Consider the following 24,674-nt stretch of genomic DNA (forward strand, 5'->3'; position numbering starts at 1 on the left):
ATGGTAGGAAGGATACGGGTCGGTGGGGGCAGGGGAATGTGGGGGGGCTGGGTCCTGAGAATAAAAGGTAACTAAAGGACTTACAGCTATCCTAATCCTGTGTTGTGTTATTAAGACTAGGACTCCTGGGGGCACTAATGTAAAATTCATCTGCAGTGTTCCAAAAGGGGTGTTGGACTGGGATTGGCATCACCGTTTGCTTGACTGGTGAGGAAATCTTGTCAGGTGATCGAGGGTCATCAGAGATGTCCAGTCAAACCATGCTAGCATTGGTCATTATTGCAATTCACTCTGGTGGAAGAAGATTTTTAATAGCCGAATGCTGAAAATAGTGTTTTGAAGTTGAATTTCTATGCTTATTAATCTGAAGTGTGGAAATTCACAATGCGGAACAAATCGAGCTTTTAATTAGGAAGTCCGAAACCTTCAATGAAGGTGTCAATTAAATTAGCATCCAGTAAGTATTTAGTCACAATATTTAATTGCTGATGTGGTCTCTTCGGGGTTCAACATTATACTTCAGTGGTCAATGGATTTAGTAATGTGACAATGCAATCACCCAAGGCACACAAGTGTTAGATACTTGTTCAGGGGAGAACAGCTATTGCTCAGTGTTTTGCCTGAGAGATAATCACATCTTCATCTATCTTGTCCCAGTATCAATCCTCCAATAAAGAGCCACTGAGGAAGGTAATACATTGTTTGATTCCTTCAATCATGTCTCACCCCTTTAATCATGCAAAGTCCTGAAGTGAGTATTTCAAACATCCATCATTTGGACACTCCTCCCCCACAACTTCCTCCCAAAGCCTCTCACTCTCACTTCTCCAAGGCAGCTGGTTCACAGCAATATTACACAAATTGGAATAATTGTCAGTTCACTTATATGATCTATGGCATTGGATATTGATCATCAATAATGTGGTTGGGTTTTATAAATTGACTGCTGCAAGAAACTAAGCTGTAGGGTTTTTTGACTTCTCGCTATTCTTTGCCTGACTCTCATGTCTTGATGGTGACCTCCAGTTAACAATATTCCAACTGCAAGTTGCAATATATTTTCTTTATTAGTTTCTTTCATATTCTTGTTAGATTGTGGTTTCGTGCGTCAGCCTTAAATTCTGGATAAAGGAGTAAAGCTAAACTCCAGTCAATTTCTTAGTACTGCATGATCCATTCAGATACACAAATATATATTACATTTTTTTTATTACTTAGACTCCAAAATAATAAAACAGCCCTCAGTCCCAGAAACATAACTGAACTGCATATCCTCACCACTGTTTAAAGCATCCACTGCAAAGTCATGGTTTCTCTTAAAGCCGGTGCCATTCGCTTGCTCTTTACGATATACAAAATAAATTAGGGTTAAGTCTTGGGAGAAGGGGCCACACTTATTTTTGGGTGCCCCTACTCTTTATTATCCTAAATTATTTATTCATGCACTAATGGTGATCTCCAAGGAGGACCAGATATTGCCACAGACTGTAATTTTTAATATTTGTTGATGGATTGTAGCAAGTCCCTGCAATCATTTTGCGTCCTTTATTGTCCTTAGGAGGTGAAGGCGAGCTGTTACTACGTAGAAAATGTGTTGTGGAAGGAGGCGCTGAGATAGGAGATGGGCACTCTGAAATTGGATTGGGGTTTATATCTAAATGCTGGGTGAGGGTGGAGAGAAAATTATCAAGCAAGTTATCACCAAGGCACTGGAAAGGATAGGGTGGTCTCAGAGTCAGTATCAGGGGCAGAAGATGAGTTATATGCGTTGGGACTTGGGGTGCAGAGGAATTAGTCTAAGGAAGCATCAGAGATTGGGGAGTGTTGGGGTTGGAGCTTATAAATGAAAGGTTGGAGAAACCATAGTGATCAGGATAACATGAGTAAATACACTATTTTGTTTGGAGGTGTTTAGGTTTTAACCCTCTTGGAGTACATATAAGAACATAAGAAATAGAAATAGGTCAGTTAGCCCCTCGTGCTTGTTCTGCTTTTCAGTCAGGTCATGGCTAATATTTTATTTTATCACCACTTTCCTGCACCAACCCAATAATTCTCAAGTCCCTTAATATCGAAGAACATAGCAATCTCCATTTTGAACATATATGACTGATCTTCCACTGTCCTCTTGGGTAGAAAATTCAAAAGGTTCCTGCTCTGACAGTGAAGAACTTGCCTCTCATCATTGTCTCGAATGGCGGACCTCTTGTCTTGGGACTGCCCCTGTTTCTAGACACCACAGCCAGGAAAAACTTCAACCCCACATCTACCCAGTTAAGCCCTGTAAGAACTTTATACATTTCAATGCAATGACCTCCCATTCTTCTAAATTCTAGTAAGTATGGCTCAGTCTGCTTATTCTCTCCTCATAGGGCAAACCCAGGAATCCATTGGTGAACCTTTAATGTACTCCCTTTATTGTAAGTACATTCTTCCTTAGGTAGGTAGACCTGTTTACTATTATGTATTCTAGAAGCAGCCTCTCCAGATCCTAGATATTTGGAATTAGATGCCTCTACTCTTGCATTCAAAATCCTCTTGCAATGCAGATCAAGATATCTCTTGCCTTCCTAATTGCTTGTTGTATCTGCAAGTTAATTTACAATGACATGTACAATGACACTTATGTCTGAACACCAACACCCTTCAATCAGTTACCACTTAAAATCGAAATTGTTTCTATTTTCTCTACTATCATGGATGACCTTACATTTTTCCCATTATAATCCATTGGTACATATTTGCTCATTCAATTAACTTGTCTGTATTCCCCGATGTCTCACTGCATCCTCCTCACAGCCCGCACTGCCAGCTAGCTGTGCACTATCAGTAAAGTTGTCGATGTTACACCTGATCCCTTCCTCTAAATACCGAAGGAAGGTTGTACTTGCAATAAAGGGAGTACATTAAAGGTTCAAAAAATGGATTCCTGGGTTTGCCCTATGGGGAGAGAATAAGCAGACTGGGCCATACTTGCTAGAATTTAGAAGAATGGGAGATGATTGCATTGGAATGGGCTGCCAATCTGAAAAACACACATTTATTCCTACTCTCTATTTTTCGTCTATTAATCAACCTTCAGACCATATCAGTATATCGCCCCAATTGTAGCTTGTTTGGCTGCCCCCAATAATAGCTTGTATGGCGCTCTGTTGAGGCCTTCTGAAAATCAGCAGGTTAATCCTTATTTATTCTGCTAATTACAACCCCAGAGAACTCTAATAGGACCTGAAATAGTTGTTAGGTGGCTTATCGACATGTTCGTATTGCCTGATGTTAACCGTAGCCATTAGTTTAGAATCCCTCTTGTTTGTCCTTGCCATTATGGCAAGTGAAGAAGTTCCAAACGGAAATGTATGCCTGCTTTCTGCCTGCTATTTAGAGCCTTGGGTGGTTGCATAGCAAATGAGAAACAAACACAATGCAACCCAAATTTATTCTCCAGTGGCTTAGAAAATTGCTGTTTTTTTTTGGCATTTGTATCATTCCTTTGTGAAAATAATAGCTTCCAGCATGTCAAAGCTCAAAGAAAGCAAAATTAACAGATGATCTACACATGCTTAATGCACCAATAAAATTGTCTGGATTCTAGTTTCTAAGCTCTTAGGTATACAGTGATGGAATCAAGTCAAAATCAATTTTTATTACAAAGGATTCTAAGGGTATTACTTGTGTTTTGAAAATTGCATTCTGCAATTGTGTCCTTTGAAGACCAAGCGCTGTGTTAGATTTTGTTTTATTACATATAACTCTGAATTGGTGGTTTTACTATTTGTGATTCTGTCCTTTTTTTTTCTGCAACTTCAGTGGCAAATATATTTGTATAAAATCCATAACATGTTGAAGCATTTGCTTCCTTTGTAGTCTGGTTTACCTTTTGCAATTTTCATCTTATCTTTGGTGAAGGAAAGAGCATTCTCCTTCTCTTCTGCTTATTGACTGCCTGGCATTTTTTTTCTCTCAAATAACCAGCTAAAACCTTGTGTGAGTGTGGTACATCAGCATAGTCTTTTCCATTGCTGATCAAAAAACTGCAAGTACCAGAAATGTGAAATAAAAACAAAAAATAAATACATCCACATTTTCTGCAACTTTAAATGACCTTTTGTTTCCCACTCTCCCAGTTCTGACTAAAGGTCTTTGACCTGCAATGTTAATTCTGTTTCTCTTTCTAGAGATGCTGCCTGACTTGCTGTTTCCAGCATTTTCATTTTTTAATCTCTCTTCCATTGCTCGATGTATTTGAATTTCTATCCAGCTGCTGCCTTATTGCACACAGTCTGTTGTAACTGGTCCCCAGCGATCGATGGAGGATAATTAGGCAGGTGGGCTTGTTAGAAAAATCAGGGGAGCAGGCCTCATATTGGCTGGAACTCATTGTGCATGCGCAATGCTAGCAACGTTCAACAGCCTTCATGAATCTACTCTAGCTTCTGTGTTTTTCCTCTGCATACAGTCAAGCAAGAGACAGCTGCAGCATGGTGTACCCCAATGAGACCACATTCTGCAACAAACCTAATAGTTCAGTAATAGTTAACTGAGGACTATAAAATACACTTTTTTTGGCAACTGAGGTAGAGGGAATAAAGACTTATTTTGATACTTGCCAGAGCTTGGAAACGTTGAAAGGGCATTCCCTCTTCTTTCAAATGACTGCTATAGATGTAGATCACTGACTATACTTCTACATTTAAGTGGCTGTGCCACATAATTGCATCAGGAGAAGCAGAGTGCATCTCCTGGATACCACCTTCATATTTGTGGATCAAGCATTGAGTTATATGATCCAGAGAGAGTTTTTAATTTTCATTTAGATAAGATTTCTTTATTAATCACATGTACATTGAAACACACAGTGAAATGCATCTTCTGTGTAGAGTGCTCTGGGTGCAGCCCGCAAGTGTTGCCACTTTTCCAGTGCCAACATAGCATGCCCACAGCTCCTAACCCATACGTCTTTGGAAAGTGGGAGGAAACTGGAGCACCCAGAGAAAACCCACGCAGTTACAGGGAGAACGTGCAAATGTCTTAGAGACAGTGGCCGGAATTGAACCCAAGTCGCTAGCGCTGTAATAGCGTTATGCTAACCGCTACACTACCGTGCCTGGATCTGGCTCCCCCATTGTTTGTGCAGATAGGATTTAAAGACAGGGGGCTCTGACATTGGGTCTGTCAGGACATACTTCACAAGATCACAAGATAAAGGAGCAGAAGTAGGCCATTCGGCCCAATCGAGTTTGCTCCATGAGCAAAACTAAAACTATTCCTATCTAGCCCCAATTTCTGGTCTTATCCCCATACCCCTTGATACCTTGACTAACTAGATACCTATCAATCTCCTTCTTAAATGCCCCCAAAGATTGGGCCTCCATAGCTGTATGTGGCAAAGAATTTCATAATTTCACTACACTCTGGCTAAAGAAATTTCTCCTCATTTCTGTTTTAAACCGGTACCCTCTAATTCTAAGATTGTGCCCTCTGGTCCTGGACTCACCCACCAAGGGAATCAGCTTAGCCACATCTATTCTGTCCAGTCCTTTCAACATTCTAAATGTTTCTATGAGGTCCACTCTCATTCTTCTGTACTCCAGTGAGTACAGTCCAAGAGCCAACAAACGCTCAGCATAAGTAAGCCCTTTCATTCCAGGAATCATCCTCGTAAATCATCTCTCCAACATCAGCACATCCTTCCTAAGATATGGGGCCAAAAACTGCACACAGTATTCCAAATGAGGCCTCACCAGTGCCCATAGAGCCTCAGCAACACTTCCTTACTTTTATACATTATACCTCGCGAAATGAATGCCAACATAGCATTCGCTTTCTTTACCGCTGATCCGACCTGGTGGTTAACCTTTAGGGTATCCTGCACGAGTACCCCCAAGTCCCTTTGCACTTCTGTACTTTGAATTTTCTCACCATCTAGATAATAATCTGCCTGTTTGTTTCTTTTTCCAAAGTGTACGACGGCACATTTCTCAACATTGAATCTCATCTGCCATTTCTTTGCCCATTCTCCTAAACTATCTGAGTCTCTCTGTAACCCTCCTGTTTCTTCAATATTCCCTACTCCTCCACCTATCTTGGTGTTGTCTGCAAACTTAGCCACAAAACCATTTACTCCATAATCCAACTCATTAATGTACAAAGTAAAAAGAAGCGGCCCCAACACCGACCCCTGCAGAACACCACTCGTAACCGGCAGCCAACCAGAACAGGATCCCTTTATTCCCACCCTTTGCTTTCTGCCTAGAAACCAATGCTCCACCCATTCTAATATCCTACCTGTAATTCCATGAGCCCTCATCTTATTAATCAGCCTCTTGTGCGGCACTTTGTCGAAGGCCTTTTGAAAGTCTAAATACACAACATCCACAGCCTCTCCCTTATCCACCCTACCTGAGATTTCCTCAAAAAAACTCCAATAGGTTGGTCAGACAGGATCTTCCCTTCACGAAACCATGCTGACTTGGACCTATCTTGCCTTGCACCTCTAGGTATTCCATAACCTCATCCTTGAGGATCAATTCCAATAACTTTCCCACCACCGATGTCAGACTAATAGGTCTGTAATTTCCTTTATGCTGCCTCCCACCTTTCTTATACAGCAGAACTACATTTACGACCCTCCAGTCCTCCAGAACCATGCTGGAGTCTATTGATTCCTGGAAAATTATCACCAATGTCTCCGCAATCTCTAAAGCCACCTCCTTCAGAACCCGAGGGTGCACTTCATCTGGTCTGGGAGACTTATCTATCTTTAGTCCATTTAGCTTCCTAAGCACTTTCTCTCTAGTAATCTTGACTGAACTCAGTTCTATCCCCTGAGACCCCTGACTATCAGGTATATTGCTGATGTTCTCCACAGTAAAGACCGATGCAAGATACTCATTTAGTACCTCTGCCATCTCCTTGTTATCCATTATAATCTCTCCCGCACCGTTTTCAATTGGTCCTATATCAACCCATGTCTCTCTTTTACTCTTAATATATTTTAAAAAACTCTTAGTATCTTTTTGAATGTCACCTGCCAACTTCCTTTCATAATTCATCTTTTCTTTCCTAATGACCTTCTTAGTTTCTTTCTGTAAGTTTTTAAAAGTTTCCCAGTCTTCTGTTTTCCCACTAATATTTGCTTCCTTGTATGCCCTCCCTTTTGCTCTTATTTTAGCCTTCACCTCTCTCATTATCCACATTTGTGCCATTTTTCCATTCATAACCTTTCTTCTTGGAATATATCTATCCTGCATTTTCCTTATTTCTTGCAGAAATTCCATCCATTTCTGCTCTGCCTTCCCTCCAACTAGCTTACTTTTCCAATCAGCTTGGGCCAGTTCCTCTCTCATGCCACTTTAATTTCCTTTGTTCCACTGAAATATTGACACACCTGATATCAGCTTCTCCTTTTCAAATTTGAAACTGAACTCAATCATATTGTGATTGCTAGTTCCTCATGGTTCCTTTACCATTAGTTCCCTAATCACCTCTGGTTCGTTACACAGCACCCAATCCAAAACAGCTGATCCCCTGGTGGGCTCATCAACAAGTTGATCCAAAAAGCCATCCCGTAGACATTCCACAAACTCACTCTCCTGAGATACACTGCCTTCCTTGCTTTCCCAATCCATCTTCATGTTAAAATGCCCCATAATTATCTTGATGTTGTCTCTCTGATACACTTTTTCTATTTCTAACTGTACTTATAGTCCACATCCCGGCTGCTGTTAATGTCAAGGTACGTCAACTCCATGCAGTCTTCCAATCTACATCATGATTGTTGTAGGTGAAGCACATGGGTTTCAAAGGGGTAGTGATACTGAATGTGACTACATCTGGTCTACTCTTAGAGTCATAGGGTCATAGAGCAAAGAAATAGACCTCTTGGCCTTCGATGTCCAATCTGATCATCAAGCACCCATCTATATTAATTCTATTTACCAGCACTTGGTCAGTGGTGTTCTATGCCTTGGCAATTCAAGTACTCATCCAGATGCTTCAAAGCTATGAGAGTACTTACCTCCACCAACTTCTCAGGCAGTGGGTTTCAGATTGCAACCTATCTCTGGATGAAAAGTAATGTCCTCAGATCCCCTATAACCTCCTTACTCCTCACTTTAAACCTATGCCCTCTTTTTTTTAGAAGTCATGTGCACAGTACTTCGCTAGTTAAGGTAATAACACAAAGGAGTAGGACAATGCCATTTGGGCCCCTTTACTTTCTGTGCAAGGTGTGACTTCTCTCCCCGACGTGTTACTTCCTGCTTGGCCACCTGCAGGAATTCTTCAGTCTGATTCCCTTATCAGTCTTTTCTGTTGACTGCTCTGTTCCTTGTCACCATGGATCCTCTGCAGAAGGCACCAAATTCGGAAAGATATTAGAAAAATATAAATCTGCACTTTGGAGCCTTCTCAACTTTTTGGGCAGCCTATGTTGAGGTCAAGGAGGGCACATTCCCTCAGCACTGCGTGCATGATCTCAACCAATGACAAATAGTCAGCAAGCAATAAAATGTGGATGTGTTAAAGTCAAAGTCAAATTGAATTTATTGTCATATGCACAAGTACACATATGCACAGGTACAATGAAAAACTTGCTTGCAGCAGCCTCACAGGCACATGGCATTATAGCATTAGAGACACAACATGCATAAGAAAAACATAAATTAAACATAAATCATACAAAATTATATAAGAAAAAACACAATTAGAACAAAAAAAAAGTCCATTGTAGTGCAAAGTGGTGACTGTGTTGCTATACTCAGGTAGTGATGAGAGTTGTGCAGGTTGGTTCAAGAACTGAATGGTTGAAGGGAAGTAGCTGTTCTTGAACCTGATGGTCTGGGACTTCAGGCTTTAGTGTTTTTAGGAAAAGAAGCATGGTTTCTTTAACAAAAAATTGCACTTGGGGATTGATTTGTTTTGATCATGTGTAGGTCACACACATACTAAAAGACAATTTCTCTTTCAAGCATTCTGTGAAGAAGGCTGCAGGAATGGTGGAAGCTGTGTCACTCCAGAAGTGTGTGCCTGCCCTCCTGGGTTCACAGGAAGAAGCTGCCAGACAGGTAAGGTTAACATTCATTCACTTACTTAGCCCAATTTGGTCAGATACGGTTGACCTTCTCTTAAGAAGAGCAAAATTCGTATGCAGGGTTTGAATTTTTCAACTTTTAGTTTAATTTTTTCAGTTCTCCAAAGAAAATTTACAGTCAAGGGATGAATCAACTTTCAATCTCCATAAATTAAAATTGTCAGTACCAACAAACTGTGCACATTGAAACCTATAATAATGTATGGACATTTACCACTTTCTACTTATTAAACACTATCTTGCCAGTGGCCAACACATCCCAGAAACAAGGGTCACTATCCACATTTGAAAACTCTGCAGAGCATTTTAAAACCAAATGAATAAAAATGTAAATTCTATTGGTAAAAACAGAAAGTTTTTTAAGTAAGTCTTCAGGGTTTTTTTTATGTAGGTTAAAACTGAAAAATTCAATCCTCCTCATATCATATTGATAAAATTTATTTTACTCAGACTTGGTCAAAGTTCACCTGCTTTGGGTTGCCTTCATTATTGTTGTGTTTGATTTGTGTTACCCTGTCTGAATGTATTGTAGTCAGAACAATCTCGCTTTAATGTTGCATTTCAGCTGTTGTCATTTCTTGGAAGTCTATCAAACAAAGTATTCCTGGCAAGTCTTCTTTCCCCAAATCTCTTGAGAAACTCTTGACCCAATTTGACAGTGACAACTTCCACCACTCCCAATACATAGCTCAATCAATTCTTTCTTTCATGTCTCCATTAATTCAAATCATTTTCTCTTTGAATTTATGCTTATTAATTTCTGTGCATTAACCGTCCCCCTATTCTCATCATTTTTAGTTATGTCTCTAGCTTTTAAGATTTTCTACTCTATCATCCTTAACAGTCCTCTATTGTTTTGAAAATTTCTTCCAATTGTTCCCTGCTCTAGTCCCCATCTGTACATCAAAGTTAAGGACTTTTTTAGTCCTAAGAAGTAATTAAGATTCTTGAGGCTGGGTAACTCTCTGCTACAAACTTTTAAGGCCCTCCACCCAAGTTTTTTTTGAATGGGAAACCGAGATTTTGCATCATGTTCCTGAGTGGTAACCTGTATCTTGTGAAGCAATAGTGCATCTGTTGTAATATTAATTAAGCAAAAACCATGACCCAAATTGTCTTCAGAGGTGCTATCACTCAACTATTGTGACCTCACTGGATGTGCATATTGGCACATGTAGGCTTCTGCTGAATACCTGCTGATATTGGAACAATGGTAGTTGCAAAGCAATTCCCAACCAGCAACACTCATCTGTGTACTGTAAGGCACATGAAATGCAGATCACTGAATATTGGTGGAATAATGAATAGAGTTAGAAAGCTGTTGGCAAATCATATTGACTGTTTTATATATATCTCTAGGTTGAAGCAAATTTCCATAAAAGTGAAGAAATGACAATATAGTGACGTACCTTTAAAAAAGAGACAATGAATTCTAAAACCTAGTGCCTATGAAAGTAAACAAAATATGCACTGAAATCCTACAACAATTGATGAGGAAGGTCACAATCTAACAAGATATTTTGACATAAATAACCAACTGTCTTTATTCATTGATGTCTTTTCAGATATTAAAAGTATTCATTTAGAAATTACTATCTGAGGTGACTTGTTTGTTGTCTATTGTCAGTATGTCACTGTCTATTATATTTGTTGAATATAAAAGTTTGGATAGAGTTGCAACTGAAAGGATGATTGAATGACATATATATCTCCAGGTTGAACCAATATTCCATAATAGTGAAGAAATGATACAGTGTTGTACCTTTTGCTCTCTATTATGAAGGGGTTTACAGACAGTTAACTGCTGAATAAATCTCAAAGTGGACCCTATAATCCCGTAATAAAATAAACCATATATCACCCCCAAGATACAATAATTTTACAATATTTCACAAGCAGAAGAAATGAGACCACACTGTGTATCCCTGAGTTTACTTAATTCTTCTCTGGTGAAGGAACTCATACAGTTCTTATTAAAAGAACATTTAAAACTGAAATACCTTATGATTTAGGGAATAAGCAGAACATTTGTTGAATCTGTCATTTTACCTTGATTCCTGAAACATCTGCCTTCATGTTGTCCTTTTCCATGAGGAAGGTATCATTCCTTCCTGGCTCATGGTTCTGCAGTATCAGCAACCTTCTCATCTATCCAGTTGGCATTTATGAGCCTGAATATTGAAAATGGACAGGCTCCGTAAAAGTTGGTGTACGATTCTCATTGGTTTATAAGCAGATATCCGCCCATCTGGGGTCATCAATCTGAGGGAAAATTCCTTTATTAGGTTCAACATTTGTTTTGCTTTTCTCCTATAAGTATTAGTTTAATTATTTTAAAACATCACTTCAAGTTTTGAAAGGCTATTTGTTCCATTAATAAGGTATCATGTCTATGTATTATATTTTAAGTGCTTCAAGTAAAATGTGGTAAAGTATGAACAAAAATGACAATACAGATTTCAGCAAGTAATGGTCCATAGGACAGAGTGTATACAGCTGGCATGCAGCAAGGTAAAAGCTGGTGAGTAGAAGGTAATATAAAAAAATCCACATGTTCTTAAAGTCATTCATATCCTTTCTGAAGTGTGGTAACTAGAATTAAATGCAACATTCTAGTGGCAGCTGAACCAATGCTTCATAAAGGTTAAACACGCTTTTGTTATCGGTCCCCTTTTATGAACTACAGGATATTTGAACATTAACTGCTTTCTCAATCTGCTTTGTCACTTTCAAAGGTATAAGCACATATTCACCCAGATCTCTCTGCTTAGAATGATATTCTTCAGTCCATACTCTCACTATTTCTTCCAGCCAAACTTTATCACTTTGTATTCACTGCATTAAATTTCAGGTCCTGTGAACCTTGAGCAATGTTTGATTTAGGTTAAGTGCTAAACAATATTAACAAACTGCATTTTTAATAGTAATGAAAAGTAGTAAGAACAGTTGCATTTTAGTGAAACAGAAATGTTCTCAAATGACGCTATCCCAACTTTCCACTGGTTTTAAGCAACTTGCTGGATATGTTCGAGTGCAACACTGCCTCCTTCACAGTTCTCATATCACTTCCAAGGATACACGCATGAGAAGATTGATGACTGCACTCTTAAAATGAGCTCCAATTTTTACATCAGTGCAGCAGAAAAGCTGCAGAATAAATGGGCCATTAAATGACGAATTAGATTTGTTCTAGACTGTGCTTATAATGGCAACTTAAAGGGAAATTTCTGGCCTGAAGTGAAGAGTTCACGTCAAAGTTACTTAATCACATTTCTTGCGAAACCTCCCAAAGTACTTAGGATGCAGGGAATTACTTTCTGAAGTACAGTGCACTTTGGTACATTGGCAATTTTTTCATTTGAAAATTGAAAGACAGTTTAGTAACTAGCAATTTATGAAAGTACTACCTTGGCATTTTTACAACATGGTATTCTAGCTGAGCAATTGATTTGTCATGGTGTGACAGCCCTGGATAAATCTGAGAAATTTGTATATTTGCAAAGAATTCTCCCCTAAACACTGCACTTTTGTGAATAGTTTCTAAGGTGATGAAAATGCTGATATCTGAGCAATAATAAATGGCTTGTTCAATATTTCATTGAAACGCAGGACTTGGTTGTCACAAGGGTCTTATGGATTCCTTCCAAACAGAGCAAACAAAATCCAATAGTACTTTGAAAACCATTCCAAATTCATAACATTATTCATTCCAGGCAATCCCCAAAGACTCCCGGATTTTTGTCACAAGCAAGTCATTTTGGAATGCTTTTTGGTCTTGAGAAGAAAGAGCCTCTAGTTGTTTTGTTCCCTGATAGCCTAGCCCTCCCCTCATTCCCTGGCTAGCACTTGAGCTTAATGTTCCTTTTCTCAATCTTAGTTTTCATTTTGGCCATCTGAATTTCTCCCTCGTCCATTCTTGAACGTTTGAAATTGTTTTGACACGGTAGGTGCTGCAAAATTCATGTTATAACAGTCCCACTGGTATTGAACAATATATCATTAATGTGACAACATTGAAATTGCCAAGAACTTTGGATCGCCAGTCTGCAGTATTTACCTCAATTCTGTCGCAGTTATGAAAACAACTCTTTAACAAGACTTTTTTTGTTTGTAGCAAAAACATGGTTTGGCAAATGTTCTACCTTGAGGTTGACTTGCGAAGAAGTCAAGAATGTGATTGAAGACATTTTGAAGTGTTTATTCAAATTTTTTTTTCAATTGGCATTGCTAGTGCAATGAGTAATGTACTGGGAAGGGACTAACAGAAAGATTCAGCCCTTTTAGCAGTTATCTAATTCCAATGTGAACGACTGAGTCAGCTGACTCTCCTTATGGGGAGTTCATCCTTGAGCACAGTGACTCACTGTGTAAAAATAATATTCTTCTCTGCCTCTCTAGTTCTTTCGGCAATTATCTGAAATCTGCCTTGTCTGGTTGTTGACCGCTGGAAATTTCTTCAATTATTATATGTATCTTGGACATCTTCCAAAGTCAATCTTAGGGAAGAACGTTTGCCTAACTAAACTATGGTATTTTTATATGAAAAAAAAGCGTTGTTAAAGAGCTGTCTTCATAACCATGCGTGAATTGAGGAAAGTCGCTGCAGGGTGGTATTTCAAAGCCCTCGGCAATTTCAATGTTGTCAAGTTACTGAAATATTGTTCAATACCAATGGGACTACAGTGACATGAATTTTGCAATGGCTGCTGCTTACTTACCTTGCTTACTCTGCTTACTTACTCTCTTAAGGCCCTAAGTAATTCTGAACAGCAACTGTTGATCTGCCTGTAATCTAAATTTGATTGACTTTTATTTATTCTTTTGTGCTACTGTTGTTACAGGGAAAGAACATACATTGCAGGGTGGCCAAACTTGGTGCCTTATGGGGTCTGAATTGTTGCTGACATGAATTGTGCACTTGATGTGCAGGTGTACACGGTCCATTGGGTTAGTGCAGTGATGTCAAATGATATATATGTGAAGTCACATGTAACGTTCCACCATGCTTGTGAAATTCATAAGAACTTTGAAGCTTGTCTCTGTGAAAGTCGACCCGCACTGTAATAAATCAGACAACAGCAGAACCAAAGAACATACGATTAATGCTTTATTAGTTTAATGCTAGCGGGAGTGAGGGATGCAGAGAAAGGGTAAACAGTGTAACCCGAGCTCTGTACTGATCCCACTCGGAGATCTGTGGTCAGTGTTCCTACTCTTATACCCACTTCATGAGAAACCTTCGTGGGAAGTTGCACTTACTAAGGCAGTTGCTTACAGCAAGCTTTTAGCAAAACAAGATACAGTATGTCTAAAAAACTTCTTTCTTTCTCACCCGCACCTGGACATTTTTATAGTCATAGCTATAGTTGAGGCAATATCACACCATGGGAAGAATAGCTGCACATAACTGTTACATTGCCAGTCATTAACCCTTGCATTCCCAGTTATATTTTACATCTCAACCAGAGTGCTGAGGCCTGCATTGGTGTTTGTGATCGAGCTGCACCCTGCTTGTGCTGTTGGTGAGGAGCCTGAGGATGTCTTTCCTCCTATGTGCAGAGGACTCTAACTTTCCCTTCTTACTGGCCATACAACCCCTCCACTCAACACTGGTCTTTGGCCCTTTCTCTAGTCAACAGCACAATCCAACCCAATTTTCCAATCATCAACTACACCTCAAGAATAACCAGCTCTCAATCACCTGCCAATCCCATCCAATCCCATCCCATCTCTCCATCACTTGCCCAATCACCCCTCACACATCAATGGCTTCCAATCTTCTCCAATCTTTGCAATCCTCTCTAAACCCATTCCTCTATCCCGGTGATTCTCTCCGCAATCTCCATGAGTGATCCTCCCTTTGATCACGTTTTTGCCAACTGATCCTTTCTAGCACCTCTGCCTACCCTATGCCACCCCCTCTAGATTTTTTTCCTCATGCAGGGTAGTCCTTCCATCAGCCCACTTCCCCATGATCTCTGCATTGGTGGGAGATCTCCGAAGACATTCTTCTGTGCAAAATATTACAACTTCAGTGAGCCACGTCAAGGATCACCACAGGCTGTAGTTTGACCTTGCCACGTAGGTTAGCCTTTCTGTTAGGGTGCCAGTGCACCAGCATTGGTGAAATGATTGAGGAATTTCCAGCACAGGCTCTGTTCTATCCAAATCTCAGAGTTTCTGCGATCCTTGCCCTGATTTGAAAAACTCAGATGAGGAACCAGGATGTGCATAGAGTCATTTGCCCCTATAACAAATTAATCACCATGTGTATTTCTGCTCATGATGCCTGTTTGACACCTTTCAAGTTGGCTTTTAATTAAAGGATTTTATAGCCTTGTATCTTTAAAAAAAAGCCTCATTTACTCATAATCTGATTGGTAGGTTTGTCACAATCACACCATGACATCCAGATGATGGCTGCAATACATGCCAGTTATTGACCTTAAAGTATTGAGATCCAGAGGAGTTCTTTGGGCTAATAACAGAGAGTTGGTCAAATCACAATAAATGATTTTGTTGCCTTTATCAACTGATGTCACTACTTCATCCATGGTGACTGCTCAGTCAGTCAGCAGCCCAAGTACGTGTTTCAATGAAATGTGCGCACTTCTAATATTCAAGCTCAGCTTCCTCTCATGCAAATTCAGATTGCTGTCATTGTGGTTCTTGATGCAAATGTTTGATGGTTTCAGCAGTCGGTCCCTGGTTCCTTGCTCTAGCGGTGTGACAGTGGCTCAGTGAAGCAACAATCTCCTGTCCTTTCTGAGTGTCATAATCCACTGCTGTCCATCACTCAACCAGTGTGGACTACTGCCACTCAAGGCGAGATGATGCAACCTGCTCAGCTAAACCCAGAACTACTTGGTTTTGCCTTCAGTAACTCATTAAGAAGGGATTCCAAGACAATGGGTAAGCAGAAAGAAAGTAACATGATGGTTGAGTCATTGTGACGATACAGGCATTTCTTTACTGATTGTCACACGGTGTTGGACTTCCAGTCACCGTTCCAGTGAGAGCCCACTGTCGTGACCCATACCACTGCTATTATGGGAGCTGCTCCACATACAGTAGTGAATGAACAAGCAAACAGAGAAAAGAAAATATAAATCCAAGCGAGGATGTTTTGGGACATAGACTCCATCTTGTAAGTGTCTCTGTATAGGCTGAGGCAAGGGAGGAAGCATTGACAAGTTGCCACCATGCATTTGGTGCTTGGTGCATCTGGCGGACATTTGTCATTGTTGGATTGAAGTGATAATTCTTTTTTTTTCCATTGATTTGGGAGCTGTACTCCCTTGAGGCAAGTGGAGAGCATTTTCCAGTGTTTTTGGAACTGGTCTTACTGCAGTAAGGCCAGGATGGCCTCTCTATGTGAGGCCACAGTGGAATCAAGTTTATCAGATGCAGTCTGACAGTATATCTGGTGGGGGCATTTCTTCATCCTCCTCCACTTGCTCCTACTTTATTGGTGAAAGCTTTGTCTTAATCTTCACAAGGTTGTGTAAAATCCAGTTGAAGATCCCATCTGGGAGGTATGCCGCCTGAGCGACGGGAGCAATCCGATAACCCTTATGGAATACTCCACAATACGTGACAACAGTTGCAGTTTCACTCTCCAGCAATGGCATGAGCAGGGACTGAAGTGAGGATGTGAGAAGCGTGTCCTCCAAGGGTCACTGGACTCTTTGGTTGGACGGCTGAATTCTGGTGGGAACAGTGAATCACCTCGAGATATGTCATGCACCCTGTGCAGGTGTCTATGAAATATGGTCTATCGTTCCCTGAACCCTCGGGAGGCCCATAGTCTGGGCAGGTTCACTTACCCCCAGCGTCTGCTGCTCCCTACTGATGGTCTTGCATTTATGAATTCTCTTTTTTTAATATATCTTGCATTCATGGAATATTTTTTGCATCTCTTTCAAAGAATATCCCAAAGATCTATACAGCCAGTGAGTTATTTTTGAAGTTTAATCTCTGTTGTGGTATAGAAGATGAGAAGAATTCCTTCTCCATGTGCAGAGGGCATCCGCAAGCTGAAACACGTGACAGATAACAGACGATGCCACCCGGAATATCTAGAGCTTAAGAGGGTTGGGGCGATGGATGACTTTAACAGGTAAAAGGGTCCAAATGTAAACAGAAGATGGCAGATTTCTATCACCAATGCCTTTGAAAATCCTGGCCTCTGGATGTATTGCTTCCCAGACATACAGAGTAGGAGTGTTGCCCTGAGAAATCTCTTGGGGATTAGCAATCCTGGCTGGAGCCATTTCCCTCTTCCTCCTTCATCCTTCCCTGAGTCCCACTCATTTCACTCTGATCACACTGGAAGTCTAAAGGTATTGTTGCTAAAGAACCTGTTTTGACACCTCCCTTAGAGTTAGATGAAACACTCAGACCGTAGTTTGCCCCAGAGTTCTGTGTGCTTCATTCCAACAAGCTCTGCTCCAATCAACTCCCCAATCAGCCCATGACTAATTGATGATTCCTTCAAACAGCTGAGGAGGAGAGAATGGTCACTCGTTCAGAACCAATTTCCTACATGTGGTCCAGGCTATATGGTAATTCCATATCAGTTTCACAAAGTTCTGTTAAAGTGTGCTTTTCACAAGGATTGATGCCCTTTGTGTTTTGGCCATGTTCCCATGGTAAGCACTTAAACATTGCAATCATTATGCTTAGTGAGAACCATAAGATACCAGCTATAATTAGTGGTCAGTTGTTTGCTCCATTTGTGTTGCACTTAAAAGTCATGAGCTACGTATATGCTTGAATTTCTAGGCCGTCACTGAGACTTTGTTCTGCGATGGCTTCACTTAGGTCCTCTATTCCTCTCCACTTTACGTGGTCTCCATTATAAGAAAGCCGGTTCGTTTTTCTGTGAATTTTCCAATCCACAGCCTGTCACTTTTCTTCCTTTTGGTTGAGCTGCTGGAGTGTGTTTATATCAGATTACAGACCCAGAAGAAAAGGGGTCATTTGTTACATGGAGTTTTCTCTTGCCTTAATCCATACAGCTTAACCTGTGATGGGCTTTCCCAGTAATCTATTGATTGCAGGTGACAAGTAAGACCTTTGTTAGAAAAGGAACAGAAATTTCTTCCAGATACTTTGAATTAATTGAATAGACTGTGATCTAACATGATACCATCTTTGCTTTACCAAGCCCTGGCTTTTACATTGCTTTGATGATATTTCTACAGCCACAATAAGATAACATGTGATAATTCATGTCCACTCTGGGCCATGCAACTTAATTAATGCATCTTCAAACTATTGTAATATCATTTATGTATTGTACTTCAGTTGGCGCTCAGTAAATTACATACATCATTTGTACAAGACAACACAATAGTACATGAACTGCATCCCCATACCTAAAATGTGCAGAATCTACTGTTCAGTCTCTTGACTTGGAAATGTTTGAACAATCTAATTAGTTTATTTTGTGTTTGAGAAAGATTTTGTGCAAGTTTCTAATCCTTGCTTTATTCATATTGATGAAAGTTAATTCCCCTTGAAATGGCAAAATAAAATAGGATAGTTGTTTAATACATCTGAGAGGAGTTCAAATCCAACCAAGGTAACTTGGTATTGGTATTGGTTTTGGTTTATTATTGTCACTTGTACCGAGGTACAGTGAAAAGCTTGTCTTACAAACCGATTGTACAGGTCAATTCATTACACAGTGCAGTTACATTGAGTCAGTACAGAGTGCATTGATGTAGTACAGGTAAAAACAATAACAGTACAGAGTAAGGCGTCACAACTACAGAGAAAGTGCAGTGCAATAAGGTGCAAGGTCACAACAAGGTCGATCGTGAGGTCATAGACCATCTCATCGTATAAGGGAACTGTTCAATAGTCTTATTACAGTGGGGTAGAAGCTGTCTTTAAGTCTGGTGGTACATGCCTTCATCCTCCTGTATCTTCTACCCGATGGAAGAGGAGAGAAGAGAGAATGTCCCGGGTGGGTGGGGTCTTTGATTATGCTGGCTGCTTCACCAAGACAGCGAGAGGTAAAGACAGAGTCCAAGGAGGAGAGGCTGATGTCCGTGATGCGCTGGGCTGTGTCCACAACTCTCTGTAGCTTGCGGTCCTGGGCGGAGCAGTTGCCGTACCAAGCTGTGATACATCCAGATAGGATACTTCCTATGGTGCATCTGTAAAAGTTGGTGAGAGTCAAAGAGGACAAACCAAATTCCTTTAGCCTCCGAGCTTTCGAACCAGCTCATTGTGGACCAGGATTTGCATCAAAGTATTTCATTGATTTGGAACCTGACAGTGTAAACACATTCAGCTTACTGAGAACGGCTGGTGAGCTGGAATGATTCTGTAGAGACTGCTGACAACATTAGACAACCTATCCACTTGGCCAGCAACCACTTACTGTTGACACTTTCTACCAAAAATGGAAACAACCATTCCCCAGAAGTAATACATTATCTCAGGAGAAGATTTGGTTCCAGTAAAGTTTTGAGTGGAAGAGTAATGTACCTTTCAAGCCGAGCTAGGAACCCAAATCTGCTATTTTATTGAAAGAAGATAACTGAGTTTTCATTTGTGTGGCATGATTTATTATAAGCCCAAATATTTGCACTGCTGTAAGATTTATTTCTGCTTCTCTTGACTTAGGACTGTTCAAACAACTTTGCTATTGACTTCTGAGAGTTCCTACCCCTGAGTGTGTGCCTTTCTCTGTTTTCTTCCCCTTATCCCCTCATTCCCACTTCATTCTCAAATGTCCACGAGATCCAGTTCCTGTTCCCTGCAAACTGTTCCCACCAAATGCTGATCACCCGACCTCATCATGTAGTTGGATTGTTAATAGTTCCCTCAATTTAGGAACAGTCTAGATTCACCCCTTAAAATCTGCAGTCAACATTCCTCTCCAAACCTCACCCTTGAGCCCTCTCCCTTCTCTCCTTGCCACTTACCCCCTTTTTTATCAATTTTCTTTTCCATTCTAACACTTGTTGCTGAATCCCAAGTCACTGGAGTTTGGTGTCCAGCTCTTTGATGTTTCCATCAGTCACTTCTGTTCCTTCTCTTGCAGCATTACCAACAGAAACCTTCAGTGACCTAAACTTATTTTGCTGCATTCTCTCTGGTCTCTCCTCATATCTGAAACATTTCATTGCAGCCAACATCCTGGTGAATCTCCTCTGCAGTCTCTCCAGTGCAGTTACATCCTTCCAAAAGGTGGCAACCACAACTGCACACAGTATTCCAGCTGTGACCTAGCCAACAGTTAGTCAAGTTCCATTTTATAGGCACGGTAGTGTAGTGGTTAGCATAACACTATTACAGTGCCAGCAACCTGGGTTCAATTCCGGCCGCTGTCTGTAAAGAATTTGTACGTTCTCCCTGTGTCTGTGTGGGTTTCCTCGGGTGCTCCGGTTTCCTCCCACATTCCAGAGACATATGAGTTAGGAAGTTGTGGGCATGCTATGACGGCGCCGGAAGTGTGGTGACACTTGCGGGCTGCCCCCAGAACACTATACGCAAAAGATGTATTTCACTGTGTGTTTCGATGTACATGTGACTAATAAAGATATCTTATTTGCTGCCCCTCACCAACATCATCTCAATTCAGAATATCAGGTCCCGCATGTATGCAAATGACAACTAGCAAGGGCTCACCATCACCCATTCAACTCTCATGCTGATTGGTAGTGGAGCTTGTTGCTATTCCGTACTGGAGGAGCAGATACCTTCTCCAACTGAATATTGGGAAAGCCATTGCCTTTGATCCAAGACACAAACTCATTTTCCCCAGTTACCAACTACATTCCTGTCCTTCGTTCCGATCTGATGCTGAACTAGATTGTTTATAGTGTTATTTTGTTTGACTCCCATATCCACTCTATCACCAAGTATATTTCCACCTCTCTCAGATCACCTGACTCCACTTCCAGCTGACCTCAAGTAATTCTGAATCCCCCATGCTGGCTATTGCTACCTTTAGGTTCAGTCATTCCAATGTTCTCCTCGCTGATATCCTAAACACTGCCCTCCTTAAACTTGAGGTTATCCAAAACCCAGTTGGCCGCATTCTAATTTATACCTCATGCTGTTCACCCATCACCTTTGTATCCTTTGATTTAAATTGTCTCCCAGTCTAGAATTTTCAAATTTTCAATCTTATTCTCAGGTCCATCTATGGCCTCACCCACCCAGTTCTTTGTAAAGCCAAGGAAATTGTTGAGGCGAAGTAAACATTCAGGTCTTCTTCAATTTGAATCCACAATTTCATAAAACCGATCAAATTTTGATATTCAACATTTCTTCCAGTTAATTTGTGGTTATCTAGTACGCAAACACACACCAGGTATAAAGCATTTTTTTTGGTTTGCAATACACTGTCCAATTTTCTTGATGAGGTTGGTACTCTTATCTATTCTTCCCGCTGAGTTTAATGGAACATAAACCCTTGGGAAAATTAAATCCTCCCCCAGTCAACTCACTGTCAGTTCATTTCCCATATTAATTACTGCTTGTTATAGACTGTGATAGCGCACAATAAACAGCCTGCTTGCAGAGGAAAGAAACTTCTCATTGTTTATCTGTGGTAAAATGTTTTTCAAGTAACTGTTCATGAAGGAAATGTGTATTGATAAAACAACTGTTAAGATAATTTTAACTTACACAGGCTTCTCCATGCTGCTGGTGATATAATTATACCACTTTTAAGTATTGTAGTGTTTATTGACCTGTTTTGTGTGATGTATTCATCATTGTTGTCCCCTCAAGATGAAATAAATGTGAGTTTATTTTTTTCTTCTTTGCAAAACATCAAAAGTGACCTCTTCTGTTTGTGCCGAAGATGTAGAATAGTTGTTAAGAATTTCTGAGTTTTTTTGATAGTCCAGTGACAGGCAGGCACAGTAGTGTAGTGGTTAGCGTAACGCTATTACAGCACCAGCGACCTGAATTTAATTCCCGCCGCTGTTTGTAAGGAATTTGTACGTTCTACCCATGTCTATGTGGGTTTCCTCCCGGTGCTCCGGTTTCCTCCCACATTCCAAAGACATATGGGTTAGGAAGTTACGGGCGCGCTATGTTGGCGCTGGAAACATGGCGACAATTGCGGACTGCCCCCAAAACACTCTACGCAAAGATGCCTTTCACTGTGTATTTTGATGTACATGTGACTAATAGAGAGATCTTCTTATTTTATCTTATATCTGGGCTTGTTGCTCACTGGCAATGATTCAGAATTCTGAGGGACGCTACTGGCTATTTTAGCAGGCACGGACACTTGAATTTCTGCAGCAAAGAAATCTTATATAATTTAGCACAAGCCAGCTCCTGCCATCTACCCCATCCCCTCAGGGTACAGAGGAAAAATGGTACCTAAACCTTCTTGTGAAGAACTTGATAGGATTGGGTGAGGTGTCAATTTCTGCATACCGTCTGATTTTACTCACAGTTGGCGACAACAGATTGGTTAGCGTTGATTCTAAACCATTTCTGTCCCCTTTCTCCACCAACATCACAATGCCTGAAATTTGGGGAGAGTACAGGGAAGATTTGCCAGTCAACTATCTTCACATTTGTTCTTTTTGCAGTGCTGTCCTATTATCTTCTAAGTGCTCATTTTGGATTATTTCTATCTGCAAACCTTGGCACTGGTGATCATTCTATCAAGTGAAAGTAAAGGATCAGCAGTAAATAAAGGATGGTAAAGAAGGCACATGGCATACTTGCCTTCATTGGTGGGGCATTGAGTATAAGAGTCAGGAGGTCATGTTGCAGCTATATAAAACTTGGGGTACTTGGGGTATTGTGTGCAACTCTGGTCACCCCATTACAGAAAGGATGTGGAGGCTTTGGAGAGGGTGCGGAAGAGGTTTACCAGGATTCTGCCAGGATTAGAGGGTATGAGTTATAAGGAGAGGCTGGACAAACTTGGATTGTTTTCTCTGGAGTGTCAGAGGCTGAGGGGAGAGCTGAAAGAAGTTCATAAAATTATGAGAGGCGTAGATAGGGGAGACGGTCAGAATCTTTTTTCCCCAGGGTAGAAATGTCAAGTACAAGAGGACATGTACTAAAGGTGAGAGGAGGTAATTTTGAAGGAGAAGTGCAGGGCAAGTTTTTTTACACACAAGGGTGGCAGGGGCCTGCAGCAGGCTGGTGGCAGGGGCCTGCAGCAGGCTGCTGACAGGATTGGTGGAAGCAGATATGATGGTGGTGTTTGAGAAGCTGTTAGGTAGACACATGAATATGCAGGAATGGAGGAATATACTGTAGATGATGTACAAGCAGAAGAGGAATAGTTTAATTCAGCATCGTGTTCGGTGCAGACATTGTGGGCTGAAGGGCTAGTTTCTGTGCTGTGCTGTTCCGTGTTCTGTGTTTCACAACTATCATACAGACATAACAGGCTGAATTGAGTGAATCACCTCATTGTCCTCAGGTGATGTTCCTGTAAAGCCCATAACAGCCTGACAGCTGTTGACAGAAAGCAAAGCTGTGGGCAGAGTCTCACTCTCTCTCAAAACTGCTGAAGCTTTGCAACAGATTGTTAGATGTTACTCTTGTTCGTAGACATTTAAAACAATTTAGATTACTTTAAGTAATAAACAAAATCATTAAACACATTAAATGCTAAGAAATAATTAAAAACTTTAAAACAAGATAAATAAGCAAAAGAAAACTTGGCTTACATTTTATCTCCTAACGTCCGGGCTGAAATGCCAATTCGAATGAATGAGGGGTCCGATTCTGCACCAGACCTGACTGGTATAGGATTGCAGACACAACTTTCCCATCTTATTGCTGGATGCCCCAGCAAGATTGGCCCCTGCCACTGGACTCCATGTGGATTACTGTGACATGTGAGAGATATCTCTCCCTTAGCAGTTCTCAGACTTAAAACAGTCTGCATTAGTCTGATAATTACTTACCTGGGAGAAGCTGATGCTGACAGTTCTCTTCACAATCACTGGTCACAGCCAGCAAATTTATCCTGATGTTTTCTAAAGTTGGATATTTATGTTGTTTGTGTTGTGCCTGCCAGAATAGATTAGAAGCTTATGCATATTATATAATATCTTGCATTCATCAGGTAATCATACAAATTAACAATGTTGGAATGCACACTATATTTCCGGCATAGTTTAGACAATACATATTGAATTATATGCCTGGGGTAATTATGCTTTGTTTGAGAAATGAGAGAAGAGTATTAATAGCATGCTACCCTGGTAAAAATTGGTAAGGATAGAATAGCTTGTCCGTGATTCTCCAGTTGGATTCACAGATTTATTTTCCAATTAAAGTGCCAGTTTATAAAAATGTATGTGCAGTTACTGATTTTGTGCCATGCTTTTATACCTTAACCTACCATAATAAATATTACAACAGGTCAGAAAGAGTGAACAAATATTCTTCTCCTCTGGAGGGTAAAGACTTGTTGGTCAGAGATGCCAAACAGTTAGCATTAGTGCCACAGAGGATATTTCTGCTGACAGCCTTTTGACAGTTTAATATTATGTGAGTAATTTCCTGCCAGAAAGTATATAGCAGTATTGTAAAGAGAGAGAGTAGGTTGTCCAACCCAACTGTTAAATGCAGG

The 24,674-nt window shown here is 40.5% G+C and overlaps 1 protein-coding gene across 4 annotated transcripts in view; it reads left to right on the top strand.

Annotated features, from left to right (window-relative positions):
• Positions 1-24,674, top strand: part of LOC127577901 (protein kinase C-binding protein NELL1-like) — a 626,741-nt gene that overhangs the window by 470,987 nt on the left and 131,080 nt on the right. For all 4 annotated transcript variants that reach the window (XM_052029546.1, XM_052029549.1, XM_052029547.1 and 1 more), the window contains one exon: positions 8,970-9,065. In XM_052029546.1, the coding sequence (XP_051885506.1) occupies positions 8,970-9,065 (96 nt within the window). The remainder of the gene's footprint in view (positions 1-8,969; positions 9,066-24,674) is intronic.

This window comes from Pristis pectinata, chromosome 14 (assembly GCF_009764475.1).
Source record: "Pristis pectinata isolate sPriPec2 chromosome 14, sPriPec2.1.pri, whole genome shotgun sequence".
Classification (NCBI taxonomy): domain Eukaryota; kingdom Metazoa; phylum Chordata; class Chondrichthyes; order Rhinopristiformes; family Pristidae; genus Pristis; species Pristis pectinata.